Source organism: Oncorhynchus nerka, linkage group LG7 (genome assembly GCF_034236695.1).
Source record: "Oncorhynchus nerka isolate Pitt River linkage group LG7, Oner_Uvic_2.0, whole genome shotgun sequence".
Classification (NCBI taxonomy): Eukaryota; Metazoa; Chordata; class Actinopteri; order Salmoniformes; family Salmonidae; genus Oncorhynchus; species Oncorhynchus nerka.
Window position 1 is genome coordinate 43,054,187 of NC_088402.1, and position 10,477 is coordinate 43,064,663.

The window sequence follows — 10,477 nt, forward strand, 5'->3', positions numbered from 1 at the left end:
CAGCCCAGATTGTAGAACTTGAAGCCTATCATGATGGAAGTGGTCCTGACTAGACTGAGAGACTTCTCCTCTAAGGACGCCACCTTTGATGCCTGTAAGTCAACTGGGCCCGTTGTGTCCGGCGACCCACGGACCATTAGAGACCCCTGCCCAGAGGAAGGGCTCCGGATGGCGGGCTGCATGGCCGGAGTACAAAGCAGCAGCACCTACAAACTGGACATTGAGAGTGCACTGGCCTGGCTGCGCAGGGAACTGGTAAGCCTGGACAAATGACTGAAGTCTTTGGTTGTGATAAAGTCTCTCTAGAACTGATCAAATGTGTAATCTGTCTATGGGCTTGAGTAAAAAGATACTCAGCTAAATGTACTGTATTTGAATGTATTGATGTGTTTTGTATTTTGCAACAGAAATACACATTTGTATTTGAAAATTGTAGAGGACAATTTGATCTTTCCTGTATGTTAACAGATGATAATGGAAATTGGATTGCAATTATTCATCACTTTTACTGTGAGTTACTGTGAGACTCCAGGGTGATCTTGTCTTTCATTACTTTATATTTGTAGAGAAAGATGACATGTTGAAATTATTCTGTGCTAGATATATGACTACTCAAGCCCCCAAAATAATGACCTGTGTGTGGTCTTCTGGCTCTGTGGGGCTCTGTGGAAATGGAGACATTTTTATTGGCTATTAGGGCTAAGGTCAAGCCATCTGTCACCCAATGAAATTACCTTCTTGGCCATTCAAATCGTTAGTGCGTGGGGCTGTCACGTTATTGCATTCTTATAATTGAGATGGGCAGGCGATGTTACGATGTCACCTTTCCAGCTTCCATTCAACCCCCCTTCCCATATGGAAAATAATCATGAAAATCAAATAAGAATCTTGTATGGCAGAAGAAGATTATATGTACAAAATCCTCTTCCTGCTCCTCCTTGCGGCGGACTTTGATTCTCGTGTGTCACATTGCATGTGTCAATAACGTCAGACAGTGGTACGCGATACCTTTTGAAATTTGTATGGCCCATGTATGTGAGACCGTAGAAGGCTCAGCTTACACGTCTCTCATATGTTTGTTTTTTTATACAATACATACAACAGCTTGTTTGAAATGAATTTGTCCTATGAACAGGTATGTGAGACGCCACAAGGCTTAGCTGACATGTCTCTTGTATGTTTTCTATATAATTATAGGATGCAACATCTCTGTTAGGTCTAAATGTTAATCACCCATATAAGTCAGACGTTACAAGAATATTCTATGAATCCTGTCAGTTTATTTGCTGTTATATGTCTTACTTACAAATTACAGGTAGAACCACATTGTTAACTTATTCTACATCTTTTCCTTATTGGACTAGTTGGTTAGAAATTCAAAGAGGGCCTATTGTCAATGATTAATATATCGCTTGGCATTTAGTCTTCGCCCGGCGCCTCGTCATGGAAACCAAGCGTCATGAGCACACAAAACCCACCAAATCTCAGATGGGACAGAGATACAGAGGCAAACTGGAGACTGTAGGTTACTTTACTGGTATAGCTCTGGTTTAGTTGGTTCAATAGAATCGCATAGTTGAACGGGTTCAAATTTTGGCATAACTTAGAGAATGCTGTGTAAGCTAATAGTAATTCAGAGAGACATGTTCATTGTCAAACCAACAACAACAACTAAAGTAATCTAAGTCATACACTATAGGCATTGGACTACATGGGGGAACCCGTGTAACTTTACAGTACTGTATCCAGAGCGACTTACATGAGCAATTCGGGTTTAGTGCCTTGATCAAGGGCACATGGACAGGTTTTTCACCTAGTTGGCTCTGGGATACAAACCGTCAACCTTTCGGCTACTGGCCCAATGCTCTTAACCGCTATGCTACTGTACCAGTCTAAAGTTTGGACACACCTTCTCATTCCAGGGTTTTTACTTGATTCTTTACTATGTTCTACATTGTAGAATAATAATGAAGACATCAAAACTATGAAATAACACATATGGAATCATCTAGTAAGCAAAAAAGTGTTAAACAAATCAAAATATATTTTATATTTGAAATTCTTCAAAGTAGCCACCCTTTACCTTGATGACAGCTATGCACACTCTTGGCATTCTCTCAACAAGCTTCATGAGGTAATCACCTGGAATGTATTTCAATCAACAGGTGTGCCTTGTTAAATGTTAAGTTGTGAAATGTATTTTGTTCTTAGGCGTTTGAGTCAATTAGTTGTGTTGTGATCGGGTAGGAGTGGTATACAGAAGATAGCCCTATTTGATAAAAGACCAAGTACATATTATGGCAAGAACAGCTCAAATAAGCAAAGAGAAACGACAGTCCATCCATCATTATTTTAAGCCATGAAGGTCAGTTAATACGGACATTTTCAAGAACTTTAAAAGTTTCTTCAAGTGCTATGATAAAACTGGCTCTCATGAGGACCGCCATAGGAAAAGAAGGCCCAGAGTTACCTCTGCTGCAGAGGATAAGTTCATTAGAGTTACCAGCCTCAGAATTTGCAGCCCAAATAAATTCTTCATGGAGTTCAAGTAACAGACACATCTCAACATCAACTGTTCAGGGGAGACTGCGTGAATCAGGCCTTTGTGGTCGAATTGCTACAAAGAAAGCACTACTAAAGGACACCAATAATAAGAGACATTAGACCTGTGGAAATCTGTCCTTTGGTCTGATGAGTTCAATTTTTAGATTTTTGGTTCCAACCGCCGTGTCTTTGTGCGACTCAGAGTAGGTGAACGGATGATCTCCGCATGTGTGGTTCCCACCGTGAAGCATGGAGGAGGAGGTGTGATGGTGTAAGGGGGCTTTGCTGGTGACACTGCCAGTGATTTTAATTAGAGTTCAAGGCACACTTAACCATCATGGCTACCACAGCATTCTGCAGACATACCCATCCCATCTGGTTTGCGCTTGGTAGGACTAACAGTTTGGTGTGTCTAAAATTTGGACTGGTACTGTACCTGCTGCCCTATGGCCAAAATGTTTCATATAGATCCACTGGTCCATAAGAGACATGTTATTAAACCATCTACACTATCAGCCCTCCGTCCTCTTTCATTCTCAAACCTCCAACACAAAAGACACCCATGTAAACTCTATCCAATTATTACACTTCCCAGTGACCAATGATTGCTGGCCTTTGATGTCATGAGACGTGGGTTTGTGCAGATGCAGTGGGAACCTTCCCAGGTCCAGTCTCTTTGTCCAGTATTCAGACAAACATAGCCACAAACCAGCCCAAATAGAAGTGACTTCCACCAATTAGAACCATCACCTTTTATCAAGTCTCATGGCCCAGTACTCAGTTGTTCTCTTAAAAGAGAAAGCAATAACTCCAGCAAGAACAAGTGCTTGTTTACTGTCCACCATGGTACATTAGACATAGTTTGATCTGTTGCAACGGCTGGGCAAAGGACATACAGACAGAGCCCACACACAAACACACGTCGAGAGGCGATATCACCCCCCAGGAAGCCCACTGCTCAAACTTCACTCAAAGGAAAGTTGATGTTTCTTCTTTTATCCCTCTTTGAAACAAAGCTTTTAAAGCCACATCACATCCTTTCAGTCATAGCCCAATCCCAGTCTGAGGCTGTAATTAACAGAGAAAGAAATGCAGATCTGGTCATGATTGGTTTTTATTCGAACATTCCTCTCCCTGGGACAAACTTGGACTTGGCGAATTTGGTGGAATTCTGTGTATTCTATTCTCAAAATGAGGGCAATTAGACCGGCTCTCATAAATAGAGAAGAAAGAGAGAGAAAGAAAGAAAGAGAGAAAAGCATTTGCATCTGAAAGAGGCAGCGCTCAAATGAAATGGTTTAACCAGGTTATGTCAGGGAAAGGACGTGAACTTCATCATCTAAAAGAGACTAAAGGAAGCTGCAGCTCAGTTCCAAAAGAGAGATTTAGGCCTAGAACTCAGTAGCCTAGAGTAGCCTGCACTGGTTCTTTTCATTACATAACATTTGGTTCTGTGTTTTGAGCTATTTTTTCTATACTACTTGACAGTTGTAACTGCTGTCTAGTCTTATTTTTGATAGCCATTTGTTTCTTTGTAACAGTTGGTATTTGCTTATGAATACCGTGTCACAACCAAACCAACTGTTTTTGAAATGGTGTTGTGTCTGTTTCAGTGTCTGTCTGCCTCTTTTATGTGCCCATATTGTTATGTCTGTATCTACATGTCTGTTTACGTCTCTTTTTGTTTGTTTATTTGTTATGTCTGTGTCACTCTGTTTAAATTAACAATCCTAACTTTTTTTTACAGATGGAGATGCGATCTCAGGACCAGGCCTTGATACGACAGCTGATGGACCTTCACGCTGGAATACAAGAGCTCAAGCTGGAGTGTGCTGAAGCAGAGGAGGAGGAAGAGGAGGATGACGAGACAGAGGAGGAAGGGAGCTGGGACTTTGGTTGTGAGGCAGGGGGCAGTGGTAGTAGTGTTTACTCCAGCTCAGGGGAAGTGGGCTTTTCCATATCTTGCCTGTCCACTAGAATGACTCCACCTCCTCTGGGGTCATCTCTACCTAGAAGGACTTCCAGCAGAAGAAGCTCCTTGCCTTAAAAACAACAACAAACAGTAGTCTCTTATGGACCAATCGTGGTCAATGTGTAGGTCAATGTCCCCGTCATATACCACAGTATCATCTATTCTTTTGTCACCGTGTTTGCAAAGAAAATCACACAAGCATATTTTGAATAGGCTGCAATAGATTCCATATAGAACCTAAAGATAATATATAGATTTAAGGCTTAGATTGACCTAAGGCAATCATATTTGCCTAATGCCTTATTGTGTTAGGAAGTTGAAAAATGGATTGTGTGTGTCTGTCTGTCTGTCTGTCTGTCTGTCTGTCTGTCTGTCTGTCTGTCTGTCTGTCTGTCTGTCTGTCTGTCTGTCTGTCTGTCTGTCTGTCTGTCTGTCTGTGTGCGCGCGCTCGTGTGTGTGTGGGTGTGTGTGTCTGTGTGCACGCGTGTTTGCATGTGAGAGAAAAATATATTTTCATGAGACAATTGACAGACTGCAGAGCTTACACTTACTAAGTAAGCTGTGTAACTTTTCAACTCTAACTAGATGGAAGAAACAACAGCAGCTGCTATCACTGTACAAAGGTCATAACAGTATAATAGTACATTTAAGAGAGAATATCCATTACTTACAGTAGTATATTGACTGTGATGTCTCAACAATGGATTTGTAAAAACTCTTGTAATAGTGACTATATAAAAGCGATTTTAAATATCACAACAATTCACGATCTTCCATATTACTTGGAAAATGTCTGTCATTACTGAATTTTCGAAGGTCTAATTAATATGCAGTTATCATCTACTCACATACCGTATATATTGATTTGTTGTAAAACACTGTAATTGAACACCGATGTCAATAGACTAAAACATGAATGTCACTAACATACAGTGTATGTACTTATTATAATTAATGACAACACACCTTAGATTGAGCTGGCCTTTTGCAGTAGTTCAAGTTGGCCGACCCAGCAGACTCATACAACATAATGAATGGTCAAGTTAACAAAAAAATCTTGAAAAAAGGGCATCAAAGTGAACAATATAGGATACTCCCCCAATTTCCCAATTCAACTGAGTTCAAAAGGAGTTCATCTGTGATAAAGTGACAACACTTATTATGTTAATGTTTAGTGGACAAGTGGATGTGTTTATCCTTGCTACTGTAACTGCATTTGGGACAGGTACTGTACATAGTATGCCAGAACAATAAAGAACTCCAAATTGAAATGTACTTGTACATATATTTCTGTCATAACAGAAAAAAACACAACTGTTACCGAGACTTTAAGATTCATGATTTATTCTTTTTTTTTTTTTTAAATGTATCAGTTGCTTGTGCACAGCAAATTGGCTAATGTAACTTAGTGTTACATTTTTCAGTGTAACAGTTCTAGTGTTGATTAGGGAGTTAACTTACCTCTGTAAGTGTTAAATGAACAGTTATTGGTGTAAAATAACCCAGTGTTGGTGTTAATAACCAGCATTAAACCAAAACCACAGCCATTATTATCATATTTCCCCGCATGCTCTATTGCAGCTAGATTTTTTTTATCGTTTCTTTCAATACCTATGTTTTTTAATTGATTAATTAATCTTATGCTACTCAAATATAAATTACATAAATGTTTCTAAACTAATCCAATCTGTTACTCATTGCACCCGTTACTTAAACGGTTGTTCCAGTTTAGATGATGTAAGTAGTCTCATATCTTTGAGTATTTTCACACTTTGTTTTGAGTTTTAGTTCGAATCAGAGTTTGATTATTTGTTACATTGTATTTTTTTATTTTTTTTGTACAGTTGGTTTAACGTTTCCAAATGTCAAATTAACTATAATTCCTAAACAAAACCACCCCACTAGCCACAGACATAAATTCAACGTCTATACCAAGTTGGTTAAATGGAATTATGTGGAAACAACATTGATTCAAGCAGTGTGTGCTCAGTGGGATGTGTCCATTGAAGTCAATTGTTTATAGGCCAAAACATGCTCACGTTATATCCATCTATGATTATCATGAAGCATCACTTACAATGGGGCAAAAAAGTATTTAGTCAGCCATCAATTGTGCAAGTTCTCCCACTTAAAAAGATGAGAGAGGCCTGTCCTTTGACAGCTCTTTGGTCTTGGCCATAGTGGAGTTTGGAGTGTGACTGTTTAAGGTTGTGGACAGGTGTCTTTTATACTGATAACAAGTTCAACCAGGTGCCATTAATACAGGTAACGAGTGGAGGACAGAGGAGCATCTTAAAGAAGAAGTTACAGGTCTGTGAGAGCCAGATATCTTGCTTGTTTGTAGGTGACCAAATACTTATTTTCCACCATCATTTGCAAATAAATTCGTTAAAAATCCTACATTGTGATTTTCTGGATTTTTAAAATCATTTTGTCTGTCATAGTTGAAGTGTACCTATGATGAAAACTACAGGCCTCTCTCATCTTTTTAAGTGGGAGAACTTGCACAATTGGTCCTGTCTAAATACTTTTTTGCCCCACTGTATGTGTCCCAATCTTAATATTACTTTTGTCTTCCAACAACATGCGGGAGGAAACAGCACAATAGCCGCTCCGACTGTGACTGAATAGGCTAAATGAATAGACTATATTCAGTAGCATCTATCTCCAGTATAGCTCCAGTCTCCACTAATCTGCATCGGATGCGCTGCTACACACAGAATGTGTCAGATATTTCAAGTTATGATCTTGCGGGCATTTCATCAAATGCTTGCAGTCAAACAACCAATAATAGTGCGTGTCTGTGGTTATTTTCCTGTGTTTGGTCCAGACTGCGTTCTCACCGGCAGCAAACTGCACCACTGTACGAAATTAATCGCATTAGAGACCAACATTTTTGAGCGAACCACGGTGCGTTAGTGCAGATAGAGTGTTCACACCAGAACAAACAAAACAAACCAAACTAAGGGGGTAAACGCACCAGAGTTCGGGAAAAACTGCTCCAAGCCAATTCAGTGTGATAACCCCCTTAGTCTTCCTAACACTGGCAATCATTCTGAATGCAGTTTGTGGGTGACAAAAAATTCTGAATGTTGGATTCTGGTAGAATTCCAATAGGAGTAACGCATCACTTTGCAAACCAGCATAATGCGATTTATAGGCCTGATGTGACCTGTAAAAACCTGAGTTTCAGGCCACTGTATTAAGGTAAAACTAGGCCCTCAAAATAAGGCCTTATGAAATACGGATTGTTTTGTCTTAAATAATAGAATTTTAATGATAACATATTCGCTTTGGATCTCACTTGGTGAATGACACAGGACTGAAAATGTATGCATGCGACATTGAACACTACCTCACAAGTTTGAAACTTTATGACTCATCGAATCCTATCCAGTCCATTGGGTCCCTCACAGCCAACATCAAACATGCCATGTGACCTTTACAAGGGAATCCTCATTCCAAGGGTCTCGTTTGTGTAACACTTCCACGTATCTGTTTTAGAAATGCCAAAGGACATAGTCTGGTCATGGATTCAGACAGGGTTCCAGGAAATTCCAGCAGGAAACCTCCACCCTCACTCTCTGTTTCCCCCAGGGGAGGTGCACTGGGTTGGGTTGGTTAGTGGTGTTCACCCCCCTCCGGCTCCAGAGCCCCAGACATACTCTCCCGCCTCAGTCTCTGGATCTCATTGTTGAGTCCCAGCAGGGTCTGGGCCAGCTGTTTGTCCTGAGAGCGCATTTCCAGCTGCATGGTAATAATGGGAGAATAGATCATATTTTCCGATCAAACACACACACATTCATGCAGGTGAAGAATAGTCCATTCTGATCAAATTGGCAGACTTTCGTTCATTTGTATGTGGTTTCTTTATTTGCACTACATTGGAACACCTTAACAAGGCCTTTGAGTGATTCCTCCCATGACTTTTGGGATTATCATCAGATTTAATCCATCGAATGGTACTTTGGAGGATCGATTGTTGACATATATTTGACGTTTGTATCTAAGAGCATAATTGAGAAATAATTCATCCAAGTTGGCATATTTAATCAATTGTGGCCTTATTAAGGCCTCCTTTAAAACTCTGTAACGTTTTATCTGTAAAAAGCAAACATGTATGTCATATCAAGATTTACCACTTGCTCTGCAAGTGAGACGTATTTGAGTCTTATTTTGACTTCAATAAGCATTTTCTTACATTTATTTATGAATATTGACAAATAGAAACATGAATATTGAAATTTGATTTGTCAGTTTATATATATATATTGCTGAACATAATATACTCTATGGGTAGAGTGGGATCTCTGCTAGTTTTATAGTTTTGGCATATTTCTTACAGATACATTGGCATAGTAGGCAATGTAACAAATCACATCCCTCCTTGTACTTGTATCATGGGACATTGTGCAAATTTGAAAATAAAAGAGAGCTGCAGACTAAGAGCTCAGATGCAAAAATGTAATGTCCAACGTTTCGACGGGCAAGCTGTCATCATACCCTGAAGACAGCTTGCCTGTCGAAATGTTGAACATTACATTTTTGCATCTGAGCTCTTCGAGTGTGCGGCTCTCCTTTATTTTCAAGTTTTCCACTCCGCTAGCCAGCACCTCGCCTAAATAGGTGTGCGTTTCTTTTTCCTCTACATTGTGCAAATTACCAGCAGAGGGCCACCATTTTGAATCCATTTTCACATTCACTCTGTTGGTAATGCTTATGAATTGCATCATAACTCTTGTGAATTGCATCATAACCACCACAGAGCTTCTAAACCCACAGGCGCAACATTGCTAGACCTCCAAGAACGCTTGTGAAACAGACCAAACAAACCAGGCTGGGGTTTGGGGTTTGAGAAGTCAATGAGAAAAGTAAAAATTCATCCTTAGTTTTTAATTTTCTCATAATCTAAAGGCACAACCTAGATTCCAACCAGGTTGAACATGTTATTACTCCAACCTTATGAAAGCAACAAACTGCAACGTTTTTATTTTTGTCAAAAACAACTTTATATCGAAGGAGTGCCTTTGATTTGATGGCCTGCACATGCACAGTTCAGCGCGAGATGACCGGTAGACCCGCCATGACATCGCCTACAAGTGTGATCAGGGATTTCTATTGGAGAAGCAGTTTTAGCCTTCATACTGTACTGTCTTTGGCCCCACTTTGATATGCCCGTAGATAATATTATGTTCAATAATATTTTGAAACATTTTGAAATAAAATATTGTATATTTTCTTTATTCATGTTTATATTTTTCAATATTCATAAATTAATGTAAGACTACTATTACAGAGCAAGTGGTAAATCTCCATATGACACCAATTATTTTTTCTCACCAACAGATTAAACATGATGTAGTCTAGAAAGAGGTCGGGGTAAGGGCAAAATGTCCTAAATATGCCAACTTTGATTCATTATTTCTCAATTATGATTTTAGATACAAATGTCAAATATATGTCCATCTTCCTCTGAAGGACCCTTCTATGGATTAAATCCTGTGAACATTCTTGTCCTGGTTTCGTGAGGAATCACACCTTTGCAACACAGACATTTCAGGTAAATGTTTAATTATTTGATTCATTGAGGGCTAGATGACTCATAGGGACTATGACTGAACAGTGCACAATCACAGCAACAATAAATAAAACACTAATGAATTCTTAACTTTGGGTTACACATCTATACAATCCAATAATGCCAAACTCTACAATGCTGCACAGCAACATACTACACTGTCAAAGAGTCAAAAGTATTCTACAAGGTGCAGATAACTCACCAGTTCAGATCTTAGCCAGGTTATGGCTCCATCTATCTTAGCTCTCCGCAGTTCCTCATTGGCTTGGTAACTCCTGCCAATGCTAAAGGGCCCAGTAGTAGACTCTGGGGCATCCCGTGGTTCACCAGCGGTCCTGAATGCGTGAATCAGTTTGTTCTTGATGTTCTCCAGAACCATGGTT

The 10,477-nt window shown here is 39.6% G+C and overlaps 1 protein-coding gene across 1 annotated transcript in view; it reads right to left on the minus strand.

Moving 5' to 3' along the window:
• Window positions 1–4,990: 4,990 nt before the first annotated feature.
• Window positions 4,991–10,477, minus strand: part of si:ch211-153f2.3 (uncharacterized) — a 5,946-nt gene continuing 459 nt past the window's right edge. The window contains exons 1-2 of the mRNA XM_065020528.1: window positions 10,297–10,477; window positions 4,991–8,263 (exon numbers count right to left, since the gene is read on the minus strand). The exon at window positions 10,297–10,477 is cut by the window's right edge and continues 459 nt beyond it. Coding sequence (XP_064876600.1) covers window positions 8,138–8,263; window positions 10,297–10,477 — 307 coding nt within the window. The 3' untranslated portion in view covers window positions 4,991–8,137. The remainder of the gene's footprint in view (window positions 8,264–10,296) is intronic.